The 24,634-nt window shown below is 42.1% G+C and overlaps 1 protein-coding gene across 1 annotated transcript; it reads left to right on the top strand.

The window, feature by feature from the left end:
• Positions 1-1,598: 1,598 nt before the first annotated feature.
• On the top strand, positions 1,599-23,744 carry hhipl2 (HHIP-like 2; the record flags this gene model as incomplete). Its single annotated transcript, XM_080751133.1, has 10 exons — positions 1,599-2,000; positions 2,838-3,490; positions 5,517-5,660; positions 6,237-6,568; positions 7,548-7,674; positions 8,132-8,277; positions 9,585-9,666; positions 11,505-11,587; positions 13,230-13,461; positions 23,681-23,744. The coding sequence occupies 10 exons, from the start codon at positions 1,599-1,601 to the stop codon at positions 23,742-23,744; spliced, it is 2,265 nt and encodes a 754-aa protein (XP_080607259.1).
• Between the last annotated feature and the right edge of the window lie 890 nt (positions 23,745-24,634).

The following is a 24,634-nucleotide window of genomic DNA, read 5'->3' as shown; positions in this document are numbered from 1 at the left end:
TTAGTAGGCCCACGTACCTCTTAGAAATATGTGGACATTATTACATAAACCCCCAAGTCCCGATCTTTAGTGCTGATTGTGTTCTCTGTAATCACAGACTTGGCATTGGATCAGACTGATGACACTTACCGTTGACAGTAGCCTAGCAGAAGGCCCTATAGTCTATATTCAAATCATGGACAGACATGCTGTGACAGTGAAGTGTTGTGCACGAAACATCTCTGCGGTTACAAAAATGTCAAACACAATTATAGTTTGTGTGGTAACAGTTTGCATTCCTTTGCACATTGCCCACAGTAGCTGTGTGTGTGTGTGTGTGTGTGTGTGTGTGTGTGTGTGTGTGTGTGTGTGTGTGTGTGTGTGTGTGTGTGTGTGTGTGTGTGTGTGTGTTCTTTAATAGGCTATGCATAATTATGATGCATAATTAATAACTTTAGTTAAATATACTCCCAACCTCCCTTAACAGAGCCATATAGCCAATATCATCAATATAAAAAAATATATACAAATGTAAAAAAAGAAAAAGAAAAAACATTTTAAGAGGGGGAAAGCACATTGGCATAAACAGGAAAGACAAGTAGGCTATCTCAAGGATTTTTATGACAGAGACACAGTGATCTAGGTTTTATGGAATCATAAAAGATAAATCTCCATAGCCTATGGGAGGATCAGGATGTGCTATTAATTGTTAAAGGTGTTGCTGCCAGTTATTTTATTTTTATTTTTTATTTTTTTTGTCTTTTTTTGCGGCTCAGCCAATTTCACTGTGGCATAGAGAAAAACATCAACAATCAACAGATTATCAATTAAAGGCCCATTAACATAACTTTCATAAATGTAAGATTAAATTCATTACCTTTCTGGCAGAAGCATGTGATCCTCATGACGTAGGTAGCTGTATGCTATGTCAATTATACAGTGGTGGAAAGTAATTACTTAAGTAGCCTACTTTACTTATAGGTTACAATGTTTTGGTAATTTTACTTTACTGGAGTATTTCTAATTTCCAATACTTTTACTTTTACTCCACTACATCTCAGAGGCAAATATTGTACTTTATTTACTCCACTAGGCTACAATTATTTGAAAACTAGCTATAGTTAGATTTTGATTATTATTACAAAACATACATTAACCATACACATTTGGGCCATTCGAAAATAGCAGATCTACAAGCTCACAATATGTTGCAAAGACATGCATTATGAGCTATTATGGGCTATTTTCAAAAGATTTGTTGCATTTTGAACTTGTGAAATGGGAAATTCTGCACAATCAGTAGCCTTTATTGTTACTTTATAGGCCTATACATTTTCAATAGGCCTACCAATCCTTTTTTTACTTTTACTCGAGTACATTTTAAATCCCGGACTTTATAACAGAGTATTTTCTACATAGCAGTATTGGGACTTTTACTAAAAGGAAGAACTGTGAGGACCTTTTCCCACCACTGATAAATTATACGTGCAAGTTGCAACACGCGCGCGCACATACACACGCGCGTGCGCGCAGCGCAGTTCAATCAGGGAGAGCAGAGTGAGTGAACAGCAGCTCAGCTCAGCTCTGTCTGCAGCAGACACAGACAGACTGTACAGAAGATGTCCAGGGAGCGGGACGTGCAGGATGAGGCTCTCCGCGCAACAGGAGCCTGCAGCAGCAGCCGCGCGTTATTACGCAGCGCTGGGGACGCACGCAGATCAGCCGGACACGCACCGGCGGCACCGCACTTTGCCCGGCGGCAGCTCACCGTGCCTCATCTGGTCCTCATCCTGCTCATCCCGGTCCAACAGGTAGAGCCTCATCCCCAGTGTCTGGACTTCGCGCCGCCGTTCAAACCTCACTGGCACCTGGAGTTCTGCCGGCAGTACGAGGACTTTGGCTGCTGCGACCAGAAAACGGACAACGCCATTGCCGAGAGATACTGGGACGTCATTGACTTCATGGAGGATGTGCCCGATTATGAGCTGTGCGGGGAGATGTTGAAAGAAATCTTGTGCCAGGTAAATAATACCTAATAATAGCCTAATATACAGGGCATGTTTTATGCACGTCTAGGTGTGATATGTTGCAGATAGGCCTAAGCACTGTTGGCCAGGGCCATATCGCATCACATGCATGGCTGCAGCATGAATTTTATGAATTTATTTGTATTATTTTGTAATTGTGGCATATATTGATTGATTGATTGATTGATTGATTGATTGATTGATTGATTGATTGATTGATTGATTGATTGATTGATTGAATACTTATTAACAACTTGCACAAAGTAGAGTTACAGTTATATTATACAACAATCCCAAAAGGATAACACAAAAAGCCCTGCAGGGCTTGCTTCCTTTGTGGTCCTTCCTCGACTGTCCTCCTGTGTTTTCAATTCATCAGGCATCAAGCATAATATTATAGATAGAGAAAGCAGTCTGAATAATAAAATGTACTTAACATAACAATTATGTACATATCATGCAGTTCAGTTGTTTCTGACAGGATTTTTCCCATTTATTTGTTAAAACAGCTTATCATTTGTATTTTGTTTGTTTTGTCCTCTCCCACATCCCCACAACTTGGACTACCTGTCATATCACCCCTGATTCTATTGATAAAAATGACTTTAAGAAAGTGAAGTCAAGACAAACATGGTAACTTTCCAGTATATTAGTTTGAACTTCTGTTGACTTTGACCTGTTTTACTTGCAGCCTTAATAACAGGATGACAGCAAAAACTGTAGCCTATACTGACGCCTATAAACTGAAATACAACTGATGTTTTGTTCTTAAAATCACAGCCCCAGGCGGGTGTTTCAACAGTCTGACTATTTCCTCCTCGTCCCACTTAGGAGTGCTCTCCTTACGCGGCCCACCTCTACGACGCTGAAGATCCCTACACCCCTGTCAGAGAGATACCCGGGCTGTGCTTCGCCTTCTGCTCCGACTTCCACGGCAAATGTGGCTACGTGATCAAGTATCTGACCGAGAACAGGCGCCTGCGGGACACCGGCGAGCGGGACGCGGCCACCTTCTGCAGCATGGTCGACCTGGCCGACCAGGACTACTGCTACCCCAACGTCCTGAAGAACACGCTCCTGAACACCAACCTGGGCAAGGTGGCGGAGGACCCCAGGGGCTGCCTCCAGCTGTGCCTGACCGAGGTGGCGAACAACCTCCGCAACCCGGTGCTCATGATCCACAGCCGCGATGAGACGCACCGCATGTTCATCGCCGAGCAGGTGGGCTTCGTGTGGGTCTACCTGCGGGACGGCAGCCGCCTGGAGAGGCCGTTCCTGGACCTGAGCGGGGAGGTGCTGACCACGCCGTGGTTCGGGGACGAGAGGGGCTTTCTGGGAATGGCCTTCCACCCGCGGTACAGAGACAACGGGCGCTTTTTCATCTACTACTCCATCCTGGTCAACAGCAAGCTTGAGAAGATCCGTATCAGTGAGATGAGGGTCTCCGACTATGACATGAACATGGCCGATCCCTACTCAGAAAGGTATATGTATGGGGGGGATCCTCCCAATTCCCTGGTACAGGCCAGGGTTGACGAGGGGGGTAGCAGGAAAGGTCGACCTAAAACAAAGTCGACCTCATTCGCACGACCACACGTTTCCCAACGGGTCTGTGACCTTAAAGGTGTAGTTCACCCCCAAAATGACTTTTCTTTTCTATTAATTACTCATGCCATGGAGACTAGAGTTCAATAATATTTTTAGTTTTTTGTTGCATTCCTAAGACAAACATGTGATAACAATAAATGTACCCCCATCCGGAATCAATGGGGGTAAATTTACCCTAATCAAATTTTTGTCTTAGGAATGTGACAAATACCAAAAAATATTATTGAACTCTACTCTCCATGGCATGAGTAATCAATACAAGTCATTTTGGGGGTGAACTACTCCTTTAAGCTAGATGCAGAATAGGTCAAAATCAAATCTTTGCTTCTGGGGGTCCCTGGAACAAAATATTTTGCGATGGGGGTCCGTCGCCAAATACATATCATTCTGGAGGTCCTTGACATGACAAAGTTTGAGAAACAATGATAGCAACTTAAGTTTTTTTTTTTCTTTTCAGAAAACTGTTAGGATTTAGAAGACATTCGTAGAATGTGCCTATCAGTGGTTAAGGACCCCCAAAATGTGTTTTTGGCCACGGACCCACATTTCAAAATATTTTGGTCCACGGATGGACCCCTATCGCAAAATCTTTTGTTCCAGGGACCCCCAGAAGCAAAGATTAGATTTCAGTCTATTCTGCATCTAGCTTAAGGCCACAGACTCGTTGGGAAACGAGTTTGGGTCGAGTTTGTTTTAGGTCGACCTTTCCTGTATTAGACGAGGGGCCTGCCCCGCACTGCACTCACTCATCATCAAAGTGTTTTCTTACAAGCCTATAAAAGACTACTTCCTCACTCCACCCTAGGACCTATTGGTCCTAGTACTTCCCACCACCAGTAACTTGCATGGGCATGTTTGTCAATTTGCCAGTGGATTTAGAACGAGTGACATGTGGCAAAGCTTGTGTTGAAAAGGTTAAGGCCAGATTACAAGTTTGCTCGGGGGCCTGAAATACTGTTGATGAACCCTTCAGAAGTTTGAAAGCAGACATTGATGTCTCTATAATCTCGACTTCCTGTGTAGACACTAAACTCGGCAGGGACCAGGGTGGTCTATAGTGGGTTGGCTTAACAAAATTATTGAAACGAAGCGGATAAAAGCGCCAAACTTTTTTTTGAGGCTTCTTTAGAACCTAACGATGGATTTTAGCCTTGGGTACCAATAGAATTATCCGGGGGGCTCTCTCCATTCCGACATGTCGCCACTCCGAAATTGACTTCTTATTGTCGGAGTGGCGACACTCCCATAGGGGTTAGGTTTAGGGTTAGGGTTAGAGATAGGGTTAGTGTCGGAATGGAGACATGTCGGAAAGGAGACATGTCGGAGTGGAGAGATGCACCCGAATTATCCATATCAAATTGGGCTCCCATCGACTTTCTATAAAGTAGGGAAATACCCAAAAAAGAAATCTACTTTAAGTAGGATGTGAGGGATCTAACTAGGGGTTTGTCATGATTCTGAATCCATTGCAAGCATTTGTTTTGCACAAAACACTTTCCTTGGAAATGGCCACACAAAACGATGGTTTAGTGATGAGTCATCACTTTTCACAGTTTTGTGGGTGTTTTTGGGGACTTAAAGAAGCCTCAAAAACGCTTTTATCCGCTTCGTTTTGATAATGTCAAAAACCAGGGTTAAGCCAACACACTACTAGTAACATTACAATGGTGGACCTGAGTTGGTTTTCATACTACTCATCTATATCAGATATTTGCACTTGGGAAACCAAGTGCATACAGTTAAGTGAATCTGGCATCAGCTGCTAAATGACTACTTTTTACAAGGGAAAAACAAGAAAACTGCATACTGTATGTTGTTCTTTTGTAGGATTCACTGGTTTGACAGTGGCAGTATGTCTGATTTAATGTAATTAAGTTGTTAATTCTGTCCTCCTTCACTAAGGGTCATTCTAGAGATTGAAGAGCCAGCAGCAAACCACAATGGAGGTCAGGTTCTCTTTGGCCTTGATGGATACTTGTACATCTTTACTGGGGATGGTGGCAAAGCAGGGGATCCGTTTGGGAAGTATGGCAATGCTCAAAACAAGTAAGGAGTTAATGGATGCATTTCCATGTAATGAGAAATATTAAGTTATTTCAGTGAAATGCTGCTAAATGTAACTACAGAAACATATTCAAATTCAAATGTCCTTTCAAAACCAGTGTTTCAACAGTTTCCTACAGTTAAAGGAGTAGTTCACCCCCAAAATGGCTTTTTTTCTCCTCCTCCAAATGATTACACACTCCATGGAGACTTGAGTTCAATAATATATATTTTTTATTGTCGCATTCCTAAGCCAATAATTTCAGGAGACTCTTTGTAGGCCCATTGATTCCGGAGGGAGACCCAAATGCCTTTGGGTCCCCATCCGGAATCAATAGGAGAAGGCTACATTTGTTATAATCAAATCATTGTCTTAGGAATGCGAATACAAATACAAAAGAATATGATTGAACTCAAGTCTCCAGGGCGTGAGTAATCAATAGGAAAAAAAGTCATTTTGGGTGGTGAATTACGTACTCCTTTAACATTCACAGAAATGCTATAATGTAATTACTGAACATCACCAAATTCCTAGACATCCTTTTAAGACCTTGCACGCTCCTTTCCGCACCCACATAGGAGCGCTCTGTTGGGGAAGGTCCTCCGCATCGATGTAGACGGAAGCAACGCCAACGGGAAGCACTACAGAATCCCCCCCGATAACCCTTTCGTCGGGGAGCAGGGCGCTCGGCCGGAGGTGTACGCGTTCGGGGTGCGCAACATGTGGCGCTGCTCCGTGGACCGCGGAGACCCGGTCAGCCACTATGGCAGGGGCAGGATATTCTGTGGAGACGTAGGCCAGAACCGCTACGAGGAGGTGGACATTATCGTGAAGGGTGGAAACTACGGATGGAGAGCCAAGGAGGGCTTTGAGTGTTATGACCTCAAGCTGTGCCACAACTCCTCGTTGAGTGAGTACTACAGTATGTTGGAGTATATTGTTACCTGGCAGAACTCTTTCAGCACTTCTTTTTCTGCCTGTTGTTGTTTTTACGTTAATATTTGTTTAGAGTAGTGGTGGTGGGGCCCGTGGACCCCCCAGGCAGGGGTTGACACAAAGGTCTCAGAGGCACTTGCCCGTCGGGCAAGTACAGGTCATGTTCTACTTGCCCAAAGGTCATGTCCACTTGCCCTAAAAGTAAATCATCCATTATAAGATGATAGGTAAGATTTTAATTACCGCTTAATTTAACACTTATTTCTTTACTTTCTGTGGCTGTGTGATAGAATGTCATACCTCAATACCTCCAAATGCCTATACTAAGCTATGATTGAATATGTCTATGGTTCACACTTTTTATTTTTTATTTTTTAAGTGTATCAAGTTGCAACCGTAAAAACAGCACTTACAGGTAAACAGTGCTCTTATTTTACATTCCCCAGACAGAGCGCGCTAGCCACGTTCAGGTATTTAGACATATCTTGTGTTGTGCTTATAGATGTTATAGAAGGTGAGCACTTGCCCGGTCGGGCAACCTGAAAGCCAACTTCACCTGCCAGAAAGTTTTATTTACTTGCCAGGGGCAGGTGGGCAAGCCTTAGTGTCAATGCCTGCCCCAGGGGTCCTTGAGGTGGTTCCAGGGGGTCCCCAGCAAATGTGTAGTAAAACCTATATACTATTGCTATTTGAAAATAGTTGATTTAAGCTCACAAGTCACAACACGTCATGATGTGTTGTGAGTCAGCTTGTAGATCTGCAATTTTCAAAAACTCTTGAAAACAATGTGAAAAAATACACAAATCTTGAGTGGTCCTTGCTTTAGCACAAAATATTGTCATGTACCGAACCGCAGCTACTCTAAATATTAATTTGGAGGTCCTTGATATGAAAAGGTTTGAGAATCACTGGTTCCATGGGAGAACTCACTGCATTTTCCTTCCCCATAACAGATGACATCCTCCCTATATTTGCCTATAGCCATCATGTTGGGAAGTCTGTGACGGGAGGTTACGTGTACAGAGGATGCGAATCGCCAAATCTCAATGGCCTGTACGTGTTTGGAGACTTCATGAGTGGGTAGGTTCAAAACACTTCATACAATAATTCCATTTGAATTTCAGCCGGAGTCAACAACAGTGCTGTGGACAAATCATGATACGTATGACACATGAGCAGAGAGAATAGACAAGTACTTTTTAGGTGCCATGTTTAACCACTTAGGGTACTGAGGGTTACACCGGATTTTGATTCTGCCTATGTGGCAGATTCTGCCAATGCTTTACAATGGCAACAAAATTAATGCTCCGTTCCCATTGAAAAGCATTGTCAGTATTCGCTGCATAGGCAGAATCAATTTGCGAGGCATTGTGAGCATGTAGATCTGCTATTTTCACAAAATGTAAAGCCTCAACTCTTAGTGCTCGTCAGGGTGGGGGGGTCCCCAGTTCAAATATGATTATTTTGGGGGTTGTGGCCTGAAAAGGTTGAGAAATGAGAACCACTGCTTCTAACCAATTCCCCCCTGTCCAACCAGTCGAATTATGGCTTTGCAAGAGGATAGGACCACAGGGACCTGGAAGGAGAGGAGTGTGTGCATGGGGAACACAAAGACATGCTCTTTTCCAGGACTGATCAACCACTACCACAAGTTTATCATCTCCTTCGCTGAAGATGAAGCAGGTAATTCAGTATTTCATATCGTCATAGATCACTGTACTGTAACATTTTCTGTAACAAAATAGACTTGTTAATTTGTGATTTATTGGTATTTGTAGGCCTATAGCACCTTTCATGAAATGAAATGCAGCTCAAAGTGCTTTTCAGAGCAGAAACAAAGCCTGAGTGCTTAACAGAAAAAGTACACATTATTAACAATAAAGCAGAGAAGAAAAGTAAAAAAACTAAAACAACATTAAAAACATTTAAAACATCAATAAGGACTCTACCATAAAAACCTTTTCAGAACAGTGCGGACATGAATAACAGCACAGGGATTTAAAAATCTGCTAAAGCAAGAGTGCAGAAATAGGTCTTGAGCTGTGCTTTAAAGCTATCCACAGTGTTTGTGGTTTGTGTGTATTGTGTTGTTGGGAGAATTGAAAATGAAACCTGTAACAATGTGTTGATGGATGGTTTGGTCTATAATGAAGAGAATGGTGCTCTGCTCATACTGAATAACGTGACAGGTTCGTGCCTGTCAATTCTGTAGTCTAGAACAGTTGTTTTCAACCAGTGGTCCGGTGACCATGAGGGGGTTCCAGGTGGTCCCCAGCTAAATGATGGTCCCCAGCTAAATGATGAAGAGTTGGAATTAAACCAAATTGACTCTTATAGATTTTTAACTCTTGATAGTGTAAAATTAAACATTTGGTTTCATTTTGCTTTCAAGAGTTACATTATTGTTAAACATCTTCATTACTTAATATAACGAAGTCTACACAATTAGGGAATGTAGAAGAATTGTTATTTTCGTCAACATTTGCCTGTTATCTCTTCTATCCCAACATCAATACAGCATGGAATTGTGGACAACATCTTATCCAACGAAAACAATATTCAGAGTCTTAGAGAGCAAACATCTCATCAAATGGTGGTCCGCGGCTTAAATGCCGGATAAATAATGGACCTTGATATGAAAAGGGTTTAAAACCACTGGTCTAGTAGGAGCTGGCATGCATTTGAAGTTACAGGTGCATTCAAACATTATTTGGATTCAAGGATAAATTATCTTGAACAATATGATACACCTGATCATCATAAGTAAAACCATAATTGCACTTACAGTATTGGCCATTATTATGCCATTGCATGCCTTTAGTATATCTATACTATTCATTATAGTCTTTACTTCTCTTTAAAAAAAGAAATTCTGCCAAATAGCCATACCCTTATATGCTAATATTTGTCTTTGTGTATGAAATGTGCTATAGAAACAAACTTCATTACTTTGATGAGTTGTTGCCTCTCTGTTTGTTTTCTCTCCACAGGGGAACTGTATTTTCTCGCTACCTCGTACCCTACTACCCAGTCTCCATTTGGGACGGTTTTCAAGTTTGTGGATCCATCCAGGTAGAGTGTATGTCAACAACACTAAAGCCATGTCTTGCACATGCAGAAACTGTATTTGCAGTCATCACGCTTGCTACCAAAATAACCTGATAGTAAATGTCGGTAAGCTTATTTTGATGTTCCGCTTTATTGTCATATCACAGGTTTACAGAAGAAGAAAAAAGTGTCTGAAAAAATCACACCCAATGTGAAGTGAGCGGTGGTCGTGCTTGCATAACGTCTTCAGACTAGGATTTGAGTCTAGGATGTACAGGCTATGCTACACACGCATGTTTTGCTATGGCAAAACGCTGAGGAGAAAGGCTACAGACATACGACATATGACATCACTAGACAAACATGATGCTACGGTACCGATGTTTCTGGTTGACACTGGCACATTTCACTCAGGTTTTTTTCATCTCACTCATGTCACTTTGTCTGCTGACCTCACTCAGCAATGAAATAAAAATGAAATAAACAAAAATTAAAATAAAACAATTCACAAGAGGCAAGCAGTGATCACCCCATGATGTGCACTGTAATGTAGTTTCAAATGCACTACATTGCAGGCACTTTTTGAGAGTAAAAAAATTCAAAAGAAGAAGAACACATGTGTGACATGCATGATCTGGGAAGATTTCCCCAGGAAATGTGCCAATCTCAACCCAAAACAAACAACGGTACGTACACACATTTTACTATGGCAAAACGCTGAGGAAAAAGGCTACAGACACACGCACAGCCACTCTTAGGAGCGGTTTACCACCGCTCAAAAATAAAGGGGGGGAAAGGAGATCAAACAGAGACATAATATGGCTTGTCTACTTTATGTAGCCATTATAGACTACGGTAAGTAGTAAACTGCTGACCCTTGAAGAAATAACTTTGAGTTCAGTGTCTTGATCAGCCACATAGGCAGGTTTCCTTCACATTTTGTTGCCAACCAATCTGATTTATTTTCATTTCTTTCCCCTCTGGTTCCTATTAAATGATACTACTTCCCTATTGAATGACCTAAAAGCTGCAGTTGTACCTTAGCCTAAGCGGCTGCATTTTATCAGACACGTTGTCCATAATACGACAGGGCTGACAGAATCATTAGAGGGCTCAGATGTCAGATGTCTTCCATTCCTTCCATTCACAATCTTGGACTCCTTCCTTGGAGTCACCAGTTATTTTTTCAATAATACTGTGCATTTCAACAAATAAAATCATATGCAAGACTTTGTAATATATGATGTCTTGGTTAGAAAGTTAGAAAAATCTGAACCTTAGGATTTTCCCAAGCCTGAGTATTTCTCTCCCTAAATTCTAATCCTCATGAAAATAACACTTGCAGGACTCGTAGATTTTATGTGAGTAGCCATCTGGATATCAGGGTTTCATTGTTGGCCTACTCTGGATTTGATTAAAGATTCCCTAAGTGGTCAACTTGCCCAGTATCCACAATATGCTGCAGTGGAGTACTGTCTTAATGTAGGCCTACTGTTCAAGACCAGATAAAGCCTGATTTATGCATACAGCAGTAGTATGCTGACAGTGAGTAAATGAGGCATACAGCTAAGTTATACTTTATCAACCAACTCTTTCAACAAGTTTAACATGGAGTCACTCCATGCAAACCTTCCATCCATGCAAGAAAAGCAATGCCAATTCATTTTTTTTAGCAGTAATTGTGTAATCCGTTATCTTCACCAGGGACATGTTCACACCTGTTTCCCAATACAGCACATACAGTAATGTAGACAAGCCATATCATGTCTCCGGTATTGACTTACTGTATTTATGATGATTAGTTTTGTTTTTGAAACCAAAGCCTTATTCCTATCCCTGCTATTGTATCTATAAATGTACAGGAGAGCACCTCCAGGAAAATGCAAGCAAAAACCACTCCCTGTGAAAGTGAGAGGGAAAAAGGTCCCATTCATTCCCAGGGAAAGTAAGTTACCTGACGTTACCTTTGTGTTTTTATTGCCTTTTTTAATATCCTTTATGCCGGCTCATTTTCATAAGTGCACACATACCAGATATGATGGTGGGGAAAAACCTTTTGAAATTACAGTTTACCGTGGTTAGTTTTGTGTGATTTATTTCCCATGGCTGCCAGTGGAGTTGGAGTTCTGATTATTATTCAGATCAGATCAATTATGTTTGTAAGTAAATGAAAACTACCATGCCTATCCAGGCTTATAATGTACTAGTGAATGAAGACTGTGAAGGAGTTAACAAAAGTGTTTTGTGAGATCACATTGACCGTAACCTTTCTGATCACTTCTAGTCAGTTCATCCCAGTGACAGTTGTGCCAAATATCATGAAATTCCCCCAAGGTGTTCCTGAGATATCACCAGGGACGTGCTGGCCATTGGGAAAAGCGGGACAACTCCCTAACGGCTGGTTCATTCCCGGCCGGTCCAGGCCGGCCATTAGGAAAAAATTTAAAATAAAATGTCGGCCTTCGTTCCATTTTGGGGGCTGTGCGGCCACAAAGTAAATCGTCACTGTCGGGCAGAAACCTTGTATCTCCAAGTTTCAAATGTATACATCTTTTCGCAAAGCAAAGCCCTGCTTCATCATACAAGGCCGTTGCACAAAAGTAGTGAAAACAGCAGATCTACAAGCACACAACGCCTCGCGTTGCGAGGCGTTGTGTGCTTGTAGATCGGCTGTTTTCACTAGTTTATATCATTTTTAAAATGATAAATACAAAACAAACGGTTTTGGACATACAAGGTTTTCACCCGACAACAGCGAAATATAACTCGTGTACAGTAATTGGCCCACTGGCTTGTCACTTGTCATGATCTGAAATGGCAAATCTTTGAGTAGCAGCAGCGGAGAGAGATCTCTCTCTCTATAGCGCGCAATGAGGGCCTCTCCAACTCTTTTTCCCGGGCTGAATCAGGGACCCAGCACGTCCCTGGATATCACGTTCATAAAATGGGACAGACATAAGGTCACTTTGGCCTTGAACTTTAACAACCTACTTCTAATATCGTTTCATCCTTGAGTTCAAGTGGACATCTGTGCTAAATATCATGAAATTCCCTCCAGGTGTTTCTGAAATATCGCAAGATTGTGAAGAATGTATATATGGATGGGCTTATGTACTTACAGTACTTTGTATGGACGTACAGACATCCCAAAAAACATAATACCTCAGGCACAGAGGCATAAAAAGTATACCGGTAGGTACTGTCCAGCGAGAGCATGGTATTGTTCTAAAAGCCAGAACACATTGGGTGGACGTTCTGTAATCTGTTCTGGCAAGCAATTTCATTGTTCACTTTTTTTCCCTTAAGTAAACTTGTCCTCAGTAGAACTATGTCTTCCCCCTGCATTTCATCCATCTATAAGCTGGCAATATGTATTATGGGCTTGAGGTCATGCACAACAATTATAGAAGGCGGTGTCTAATTTAACATCAAACCAATTTAAAATAGAAAGACACAAAAGAGGAAATATTCCAGGCATTTAAGGCCCATAAATGCCACATATGGCCGGAATACTGAGTAAATTCCTCCATAGAATATGTGACAATGGGTACTTACTAGCTTACATGTTAACATGTGTGCCGTTTCAGTGACTTTACTGGACACAAATGAGAAGCCCACGCGACCTCCGCTGAAAAAACTCAAGCTGACTACCAAACCGCCAGCAACGAGCCAGACCAGCCCTACCTCAACCACTGCCAGCACGAGGCCCGTGACCACTACAACGGCTGCCACCGCATCCACAACCACTGCTACCACCACTACAACTACCACTGCTGCCACCGCTACAACTACCACTGCTGCTTTGGAGCCCAGGTGGAAGTCAGCAGCAGACAGGAAAGCACTGAAACAAAAGAAGTTGGAGAAACTGAAGAGGAGAAAAGCGGAAGCACAAAGAAAGAAGGCCATGTTAAAACAGACATCCAACGTACAGACTAAAAAGAAGGCCACTGGGAAAAACCTAGCGAGAAAACTTGTCAAAAGCCAAAGAAACAAATTGCCAACAAAGAACAAACTGAAAAATGGCAAGAATCAAACGTCTACAGAGAATTTGAGAAACAAAAACGAATCCACCAACTTGAAAAATAATACACTCCAGACCAGGGCAGGGATTTCATAGAGGCCTTGGCCACTGTGCCCACCGATCACTTTGGCCAGGGGTCATCGCCATGCTGGCTTGTGGTGGACATTTTTTGTCAAAATTAAATTTTTGCCACAGACATAGCAAACTGAGTGGACAATACTATTATCAGAAACACAAAGAGCTAGCCCTGAATGACCATAACAGGTCTGTAACTCTCGAGTGTGTACAAATGGAACCAAATGGGTCCATTTGGTTCCAATTGCACACTCTCAGAGTTATGGAGGTGCTTGCAAATAAAGCATTTAGAATCACTAGTACTTAGTGGTACAGCGTCATACACATTCTGAAGAAAACCCGGATTATGATCAAAATAAGAACATTTCAATGTTGTGTACAAAATAAAATCTCAAATTTGCCAGATACACATTTGTCCATGAATGGACATATTGATGACCCCTGAGTTTGGCCTTGTGTCCCTCAAAACGTTATGCTTAAGACCACTGTGGCCTTGATGCCCCGCCCCCATGGTACCAATGCCCCAGCTATTTTCTGTCGCTTTCCTGTTAATACGTTTTTTTTTTGTTTTTACACCAGTGTCTTTTCTGAATTCTTAACACCCCCTGATTCCCCATTCCAACAAGTCCAGTGACTGATTAGTCCAGGCCTGAGAGTGTATGAACTTTTGACTGTCACAGCTTGTCTCCGTGTGTGTACAAATCTTTTACGGTCTATGGGTTTGCTGCTCTGACATCATGCTCTGATGTCACTGTGATGACACATCCGGCACATCTTGTCCACGTATCCGTGTATCTCTGAAGGTCACGCCTGACACTGTGGTTCCCTTGACACATCACTGTGATATCACAGGTGACATCACAGGTGACATCACCTATGTAAAAGTCCATATATGGGTATTCCCCAGAATCCCTTTTATGCCCATATATGAAGATCCCTGATGTCATTGATATACATCACTGGCCAGATGGCCATATATGGATTCTGTTAGTGTGATGTCATTCCCATATGAAGTCCTGTTAGATATGGGCTTAATGACATCAGGGATCTCCATATGGGCATAAAAGGGATTCTGTTAGTGTGGTCCCCATTTTCTCTTAGTATATTTTTATCCCACGGTTTTGCAACCCATTTTCTTACCCAGTGCCAACTACCTAAACTGTAGTCCTGGTTTCCGCTCTCCCCCTGCCACGCCAGGGGATTTGGGGAGCACCTGGCTGGCTAGGTAGTGTAGAAACCAGGACTACTGCATGTTTTTGTGAGGGCATCTACCCTAGGAGACACGGGGAGAACATACAAACTCCACACAGAAAGGCCCTATCGCCAACCCCACCTAGGGTGTGGGCGCTGATGACGCGGAGGGAGGAACACGCCCCCAGCACCCACAGCGTCCCCTGGCGGGAATCGAACCCAGGACCTTCTAGCTGTGAGGCGAAGCGCTAACCACTGCGCCACCGTGCCCCCTGTTAGTGTGGTCCCCTGACATCACAGTGATGTCAGAGCGGCAAACCCATAGACCGTAAAAAAGTGCACACGGACAGACGGAGACATGAGTGGATATGAGTCTGGTACTTCTATATGGAAGGGTTAAAAAAGGTGAAAACCATAAGCATATGCTTTTGGTCGGGCTCCTTGTGATTGTGAAATAGTTTCCTTGGGTCATGCCCCCTGTCTGTCCCCAATGGCTCCCCAGCTTTACAGCCGTTCACTTGTCAGCGCTCAATCGGGTGAATTCAGCTGGAACAGATGTCCTTCAATGTTGCAAGCGAAGTAAACATGTCATTTCCAACGCGTGCGATGATGTATTAACTGAGGCGACGTCAGCCACTGAGTATGCGTTTGAAAAATGTCTTTCATGCAGACTTAACAAGACACATATACAGTACACAGTGATATACGGTACACAAATTATTAGAGAGAGAGAGAGAGAGAGAGAGAGAGAGAGAGAGAGAGAGAGAGAGAGAGAGAGAGAGAGAGAGAGAGAACGTGGGGGAATAAAGCATAATGCACACAAATGAAACATTGTGGGGCTTCCCCAGATCTTAACCCATTAAGACCTACAGTAGAACCACTTGAACCATTATTGTATGCTTTAACTATTAAAAAAGCGCAGATATACAAGCTCACAGCATGTCACCGAGTGCCTCGCTGTGAGCTTGTAGTTCTGCTATGCTGCTATTTTGAAATCCTTTGCAAATCTTTGAATAGGGGCTTTTAAGCCGTGACATCATTTTGTAGGCAGAGGAGAACTCTGCCCCCAGAGCATTTTCTATCCCTCGCTATTTCAACAGATCCGAGACAAACATAACGACTAAAGTATAATTCTAACACTTTCCTTTCAACAACAAAGAGAAGAAAAATGTGTAAATAGTAAAAAATAGTAAAAAGATTCACGGAAACTGGGGGCAGAAATTCTCCTCTGCCTACAAAATGATGTCATACTTAACAGCCCCAGTGGGCGTGGTTTTCTGGTGCCACGAAAAATCGGCCATTCAATCAATTATTTTAATCCTAGAAGGATCCTGGTGAGTCTTGACTCTTGACCATAAAACCTTTCAATTTGGGGCGCCCGCTGGCCTACTGGTCCAGGCGCATACCACTTAGACATTGCCACATAAGCATGGATGCCTGCATGGCGGCATCACCGGTTCGATTCCTGATCCGGATGACCTTTGCTGCGTGTCACTCCCCATCTCTCCCCCCCATTTCCTGTCAGTCTACTGTCCTGTCAATAAAGGCATAAAAGCCCAAAAACTAATCTTAAAAAGAAAAGAAAAAAATCAATTCATGATTCACCAAGATGCTGGCTGGCTTGATTCTAGCCTTAGAATAATTGATATAAATATTTCTGTAAATCTCCATGGGAAAAATGAACGGAAGTTTCAAAAACTCGCCCACTACTATGCCCTATCACAGCTGGATTCCTACCAATGTGTTAAGGTATTTGATCTGTATCTGTTCTTTATTGGGTAGTCAGTGCATTGCACCAGACTTGTAAAAATCCTTGCCAAATCCCCACTTTGTCTGCAGTCCCTATCACTCACTGCTGTTTGGGGAGGGTGTAGATGACATGTTTCTGATACACATGACATCGGCAGACATTTATATTCACCTGACAATGAGGAGGTTTCACTGGCAGGGCATAATGCATGTGTTGTAACACGCTATCCGTCCTAGTTTCACTACCTGTTGAACAGACACATCTGTACTGTAGTCCCAGTAGTTGTAAATGCACTGCAGCGATTGTCCGTCCCAGCCAGATTTCCACCTGTGTGTCCAGGTGGGAGTCGTGGGACACGCAGGGCTGAAAAGCTGAAAGCAGGGCCTTCGTCCCAGTCTGTCTGTCCACAGCTAATATTAATCTAAACGGCTATGTTGGTCAAAATTAATGTATTGTGTCACGCTGCCATCAGGCCGAGACACACAATCCCTGAATATATTTCACACCGTCCACCAACAACTATGTTATCTTCATAAATCCATAATCCAAGCTCCACTGGGCTATGGCATACGTGGCAAAAAGGCAGTGTAGTGGGACTACCCAAAGCTATCCATCTGGCATATGGGATCTACAATACATACGGTATCTGTCAGCTGCAGTCACGTACATCCATTCTATTGCATCATAGGGTAGTTGATTTCTTGGCATGTAAGAAATATATATCTTCAGCTAATATTGTAATTACCCCAACGTTATAACTTTGACTGTGCGCTTTGACAGCCTGTGACACTAAGATGATTAATCTATTATCAGCTGTCTGACATAGGAGAAGACTTGTCACACACACACATTGACCGCTTAACTCATACACCGTCTTTTGAAAATACCTTCGAAGTCCCAGACACCTCCCTCTCCATAGACTTCCATCATGTAATTCATAGTGCACTGATCATGTCATGGTCCATGCCTAGATCATGCACCACGTGTGTGCACATTGCTCACAGCTTTCAAATAAAAAAATCCAAATGGAAATCCGTTCAGGCATTCATGAACTAGCAGCCATTATGTTTTCTTAAAATGTAAACAAACATGGCTGCCATGTGTAAAAGATGGGGTTGCTATGGGGGTTAAACATGCAATTTCGCGATTGCTATCATGCCTACTACATTTTTGGGGGCCCAAAAAAAAATTGTGAAAAAAAATGTTTTTGATTTTTTTATTTTATTTCTTTTTAAACAGGAACTTCTCGGGATTATCGGGCCTGGCGGGGAGGGACATTAGCATATTCTCGGGACTATCGGGCCAGGCAGTGCACTATTTTATACTTTAGACATTTTGGAAATATTTGTGACAATTGTCACCTAAACTTACACAGCCAAAATAGGGACACCATGTTTGAACGTGGTTAAGATCAGGGTTGTAAGAATTGTTTAAAATACTCTTGACGAAAGTCCAGAGCGGCCAGGTCACATTATAGGCCACAATTCGCTGTTTGCATGCAAGAATGCATGTAATGAGAACGTGTCCTAAGCCACTTATTTTAGACTGTCGTAAACTCATTGATCCAACTTAATCACAGCTGTCTGTTTTTAAACCATATCAAAAAGGTTTGAAGAACAGTAGAACTACGGTATAGTCAGCAAACAGGGAAAAAAACACGAAACTTCTATCTAACCAACGTCGGGTGTTGCAAAATAGCTCATAATTTTATAACACAATTAAGTGATAAAAATAAACGGTTATAGACTTCTTAAGTGTGCGTGCCTCAGAAGCCGCCTGTAATTTCTCCCCACACCACTGATCATGATGAAAACCACACTGACCATGGCCTCACTTTGAGTGTTGTAAAGTGATGCTGGATTCATGAGTGCATTTTTTTTGCACATGTAGCTACGATGTCCTCATTGAAACCAACAATACTTACATCAGTGTTTCTCAACCTTTTTTTCTGCATGGGCACACTTGTCATGTCCCAAGAATCCATGGGCACACCAGCATAATACGGGGGTGTAAATATCGTCACTGTCGGGAAGAAACCTTGTATCTCCAAGTTTCAAATGTGTACGTTTCTTTGCAAAGTAAAGCCCTGCTTCATCATACAAGGCTGTCACACAACAGTAGTGAAAACAGCAGATCTACAAGCACACAACACCTCGCACCGCGAAATAGCATATCACTACGCCTCACTGCGAGGCGTTGTGAACTTATAGCTTGGCTATTTTTGGCAAAGAGCTTTGGTGTAGAGGGGAAAAAGAGCAGACTAAGTACAGAGTGAAAGGTACACACAAGTTTATTAAAGGAGCTATAGTCAACTTTTTCTTGAAAAACGGATGCTAAAATACAAATAATGTTTCGAAAATATTTTATAAAAAAAATAAGCTTCGTATGTGTTTCTATTCAAAAATGACCACAAAAAGCGTAAAATAATGATAAAATTATCATTTTGGCCATTGTCAGGCCGACACTTTGTTTACATTCTAGTCTATAGATTAGGATGTAAACAAAGTGTCGGCCCTACAATGAAAAAGTTGACTATAGCTCCTTTAAGTATTCAAGTGGTTAAATATCTGAAAACACAAATTGACATGAATCAAAAATACACTGATAATTGCACTGTCAAACAATGACATTATATGGAATCTATTAACAGCTTTGTGGGGGTCCCTGCTTCATCTCTCTCTCAACTAAGGGGTCCTTGGCCTGAAAACATTGAAGACCCCAGGTCTAAATGATACACATACCTTAAACAACAGGTTAATGAAATTCTGACATATTTCCACTATTATGTTGCTGTAGCAGCGTGAATGTTGTGGTGGTTCAAGTGCCTTTTCAGACCAAGGGGCTCCAGATAATTACGCATGAGGCATGAGTACTGAAAAACGCTCCGAGCTCAGACGACATGGTGGCAGCAGCATTCAGACAGACTTCCTACAACACCAACCATGTTGACCTTGTGTTCAGGGACGTCAATTGGGTATGGCAGGGGTATGCAGCTGCCATACCCTGGGTCCAGTGGGGAAAATAAAAGTTACTTTTAAATATAAATCCATGAATGTCTCTTTGTCTATCTGCGCTGGTTATTATGTTGTTTAAATTACAGTAAAATAACTACAAATGCAAAATTTAACATAAATGGTCACTTTAACACTTATGTTGCAATGATTTTTTCTCTTCAATGTCTCACGTTGCCATGGTTACCATAGACTTCCATGTAATTGTGCAATTGTGTAAAAAGTGCACGCCCATGCCTAGATGATGCACCACGTGTGTAGATGCTGTTCACAGCTTTCAAACAAAAAAATCCGCTTGGAAATCCGTTCAGGCATTCATGATTTATGGGCCATTATGTTTTCTTCAGATGTAAACAAACATGGCTGCCATGTTTGAAAGAATGGGTTGGTATGGGGGTTAAACATGCAATTTCGCGATCGTGATCATGCCTAATACATTTCTGGAGGTCCAAAAAAAATGTTTGAAAAAAAAAATTGTTTTTTTTTTTTTCAAAAACGGCCCAAACTCGGGAAACTCGGGGTTGGCACAGCGTTGGTATCAATACAAACTCGGGAAACTCGGGGTTGGCACCAGCAAGGTATTATAATTATATTCTCCACACTTTTATTCTCCCCAGCTTGACACAATGGTATATTACCAGGTTCTGCAGGTCAGCTGCACAGGTGCAACGCATTATTGTTAATTGTGGCACGTTTACTAACTACGTTTGTGGCACGTTTACTAACTAAGTTTAGCTGCAAAAAAAAAAAAAAAATGTTTCAATGAAGTACTGCTAAGTTCCAAAGGTATAGACAGCAGACTTACAGAGAAGGAATTTCCAAGGCACTCCATCGTTGGTGAAAAAATATATAATTTTAGCTGCACTTGAAAAACCATTCCGGGCTGCCATATCCAGCCCAAGAAACCTTTGTAAAAAACTGACAAAAGTCGTTTGTAGATCTGCTATTTTCACAATAGAACCGTGTTATCCAAAATGTAATGCCTATTTTCCATGAGGACTTCCATCTTTGCCATACCCTAGCTTTTGCTGAACAGACGCCACTGCTTGTGTTTCGACACATTCTCTGTCCAAAAACCTACAGTATTTCCCCTCAAATTATCCATTTTGTGAAGGTGACATTCTGACAGACAGTGGCAAACCCGTGGTTCAGAATGTGCTCTTCTTGTTAAGCAACAGCATCTCTTGTAGTTGTAGTTTGTCATTACCCGCGGCTGTTTGAGAGCTCGACTATCCTTTCATGAGTAGCAACATGGGGGGCGTTGTTGACATGCAACAACATGCACGCTCGTCTTTCTCACTTGAAAGAGGATGTGCTTGGCTTACAATTGTTTGTTATTTTTGTGCCTTTTATGCGAAGAAAGGTCATCGGCACCGTTGGGGGAATTCACATTTTGCATTAAAAATCTCAACAAAAGTATAGCATTCCAGGTATTTAACACACATTTTAAAGGGTAAGTGATATTTTGGGGTTAAAACCTTATTGTTGCGACCGCCAGGTCGCAGTTACTATCAAAACCTCGACCAGCAGTCCGTCAGTCAGTCTGTCACATGTCACACGTCACACTTTTGCCCTGCTCATATCTCGGGGCAACCGTTGCCCCGATCCATGCCAAATTTTGCACACACACTCCTTGCCTGCCAAACCACAACCCATCAATTCTCACATGACCCTCTTCTAGCGCCACCATGAGGCCCATTCTTGCTAAACACATTTTTGGACACTGCTCCTACAAATTTTGACCTAAAATCATGCAAATCGGTACACACTTGGTCTACACTCATGTCTTCAACATGGATCTGTCCCATATAGCGCCACCATCAGGAAGATTTTTTTTCAAACACATTTTTGGACACTTCTCCTACAGATTTTGCCCTAAAAATCACGCAAATCGGTACGCAGTATGTCTACACTCATCTCATCACCATGGATCTGTCCCATATAGCGCCACCATCAGGCCGATTTTTTCAAACACATTATCTGACACTGCTCCTACACATTTTGCTCTCAAATCACGCTGCGACCTGACGGTCGCTTATATCTCCCGATTAGGGAGTCTTACTGGTAAAAATATAAAGCACTTTATTCTGGTTGTAATCATTGAGAGCGTTTGTTCAGTAACAGGAGTGTCCCTGTCTCTCAACCTTTCTGCCAACCAGGAGAGAGCAACCATTTATCAGCTTCATTTGTTAGTGTTCCAGTTCAAATTGTGTCTGCTTATTTCTTTGTATCATCATTCACTTACAATTCCACTTATGTATCTCGTCTATAGAGTTCTCTATCCTGATTGACCTGAACATGCATTTTCTAAGAGCTAGTCTCATGTAGCCAGACAACTATTCCACAATCTCCGAATGCTATAGAGCAGAGGTCTTCAACATGGGGCCCGGGACTAGGGGGTTCTCAGAGTTACGACAGGGGGTCCTCCAAATCTTTGTGTGATAGAAACAAAAATAGCAGATCTACAAGCTGCGAGGCGTTGTGAGCTTGTAGATCGGCTATTTCCGTCAAAAAGGTTTGGTGGAAAGGGGACAAAGAGCAGACAATGTACAGAGTGAAAGGGCAGGTTTATTAAGTATTGATGGTTCAAGTGGTTAAATATCTGAAAACACAAATTGACATGAATCCAAAATACACTGATGATTGTGCTGTCAAACAATGAAACTATATAGAATCTATGAAAAGGTTGTGAGGGTCCTTGCTTCATCTCTCTCTCAACTAAGGGGTCCTTGAAAACGTTGAAGACCCCTGCTATAGAGTGTCCAGAACTACACCTCTCGAAATCCAAGTAATGGAAGCCTGCATTTCCGTCCACGAATCATTTCTGATAAGCAGCAATTGATGATCTTTTATTTAAATTAAGATAAATGTGTGTGATCGTAAAAACGGAAGTGGGGAGGAGGCTTCACATCCGCTTTAACGCTTCTCATGCTGGATACTAATGATCAGAGCTTCCGTCTCCCAGACTGTTTGACGCAAGCATTTGCAAATTGTGGGAGTCAACAGTCTGGCCATGCGAGACTAATAAAGAGATGGAGAGACATGGCGACTCCTGTTACTGAACAAACACTCCGCCTTGAGAATATAGGGCTATTTACAGTTTACAGTTTAGGCAATTAGCAGACACCCTAACCCTAACCCTTAATCCAAAGCGACTTACAATAAGCAGGTAATACATCACTACAATAAGCAAGATAATATGTCAGTAGCCTACATCAACAACAATATAACAAGGCATAGGAATATCAATCTAGAAAAACGAGAACATAGGTAGACCATGCACCTAATCAGTACAAAATGTTTCTAAAACCTAAAAAATGCTAACTAGCTTCATGTATATGGTCAATTTGTGTTACAGTAGAGCTATGGGTTTAGGTGGAGTCTGAAGAGGTGAGTCTTCAGTCCACGGCGGAAGCTAGGGAGTGAGACTGTAGTTCTAAGTGCGACAGGGAGTTTATTCCACAGTTTGGGGGCCAGGAGGGCAAATTGTCTAGGACGAGTGGATTTTTGTCCTGGAGTTTTTAGCGAGGGTTCTGCCAGTATATTTAACACTCTTCTTAACCAAAGAAAATCACTTACCCTACCTTTAATGAAACAATATCAGCAGCTTTAATGGTGGATACAGAGATATTCTTTACTGGAAATAGCTGATACTGTGGCTGTGTGAGTTTGAACAACAGGTGTCATACTAACATCGTTCCTGTGTATTGGGCAAAGTCATCACCTGATGCTGGACACAGAACCTCTGTTTACTATGTGTTTTTGAGCTGTGCAAGTGCTCCCATACTCTACCGAGTGTGTATGTCTCTATGTCCCTTTGTATGTCTCTATGTTTGCAGTATACTCATATACGCCTCATATGAGTATAGCAACAGCTGCAATACCGCTGGGTGACCAATTGGCGCTGTTGATCAGCCTTGACATTAATGGACAACAAAAGCACCGATCACTTCACACTGGGTGTGGTTTTTAAATCCCTTGATGGTTTAGCACCACCCTACATCTCCCAACTCCTCTGCCCCCTAAAGACCTCCAGGCCACGGAGATCCTCTGACCAGAGGCTTCTCACGGTCCCACCATCCCAGTTGAAGCAATTTAAGGGTAATCAAGCCTCAAATTATGGAACAGCCTGAAGCCTACCCTTCCCTGTTAGATCTGCCCCTCTATGGACACTTTTAAGTCAGACTCAAACACACCTTTGTTCCATAGCCTTTGAACCAGTCTCAACTGTTTCCTGACACACATCTTTGTGTTCTGTTCTTTGTGTAATTGTATATTAGTCTAATTTAATGCTGTTTTAACTCTCACGTTTCTGGTCAACTTTGTCTGTTTTTAAATGTGCTTTATAAATCAAACTGCTTTATAAATCAAACTGCAACTGAAACCATAATGCAATGGTTCTCAAACCTTTTTTTTTTTTCATGTCAAGGACTCTTACGGACACCCATTTGAATAGATATGCCAGGGACCCCCATAAGAATGTTACGTCTCTAGCAGTGATTTTCAATCATTTTAATTTCAAGGACCCCCAGTTTGACATGGATTTTAGACTACAGACCCCCATTTAATGGTATTTCTATCTCTGGGACCCCAATTTATATTGACAAATCAATGTTAATTTAACTCTGAGAGTGCACATTTCTACACTCTCCGAGTTACAGACCCAAAAGGGTCCATTTGGTTCCTAACTATCATTTATCTGGGAACCCCCCCCGGAACTCCCACAATTGGGACCCCACTTTGAGAACCACTGCTGTAATGTGTATATATCATGATGAACAGGGTTAAAGGTAATTGCCCAAAACACAAAGGTTATTACAGGGTTTATGCTCACCCTCCTATTGATGATAAAGTAGTGCTATATTAACATGTGTATGTGAAGGTAAGCGTGACTAACATTAAGACCGAATAATTAGAGAGAGAGAGGTCAGTCAGAGGTCAGTC

Source organism: Nannobrachium achirus, assembly GCF_963921795.1.
Source record: "Nannobrachium achirus genome assembly, chromosome: 20".
Lineage (NCBI taxonomy): Eukaryota > Metazoa > Chordata > Actinopteri > Myctophiformes > Myctophidae > Nannobrachium > Nannobrachium achirus.
Note: the sequence above shows the minus strand (reverse complement) of the source record. Positions and strands in the feature narration are given on the sequence as shown.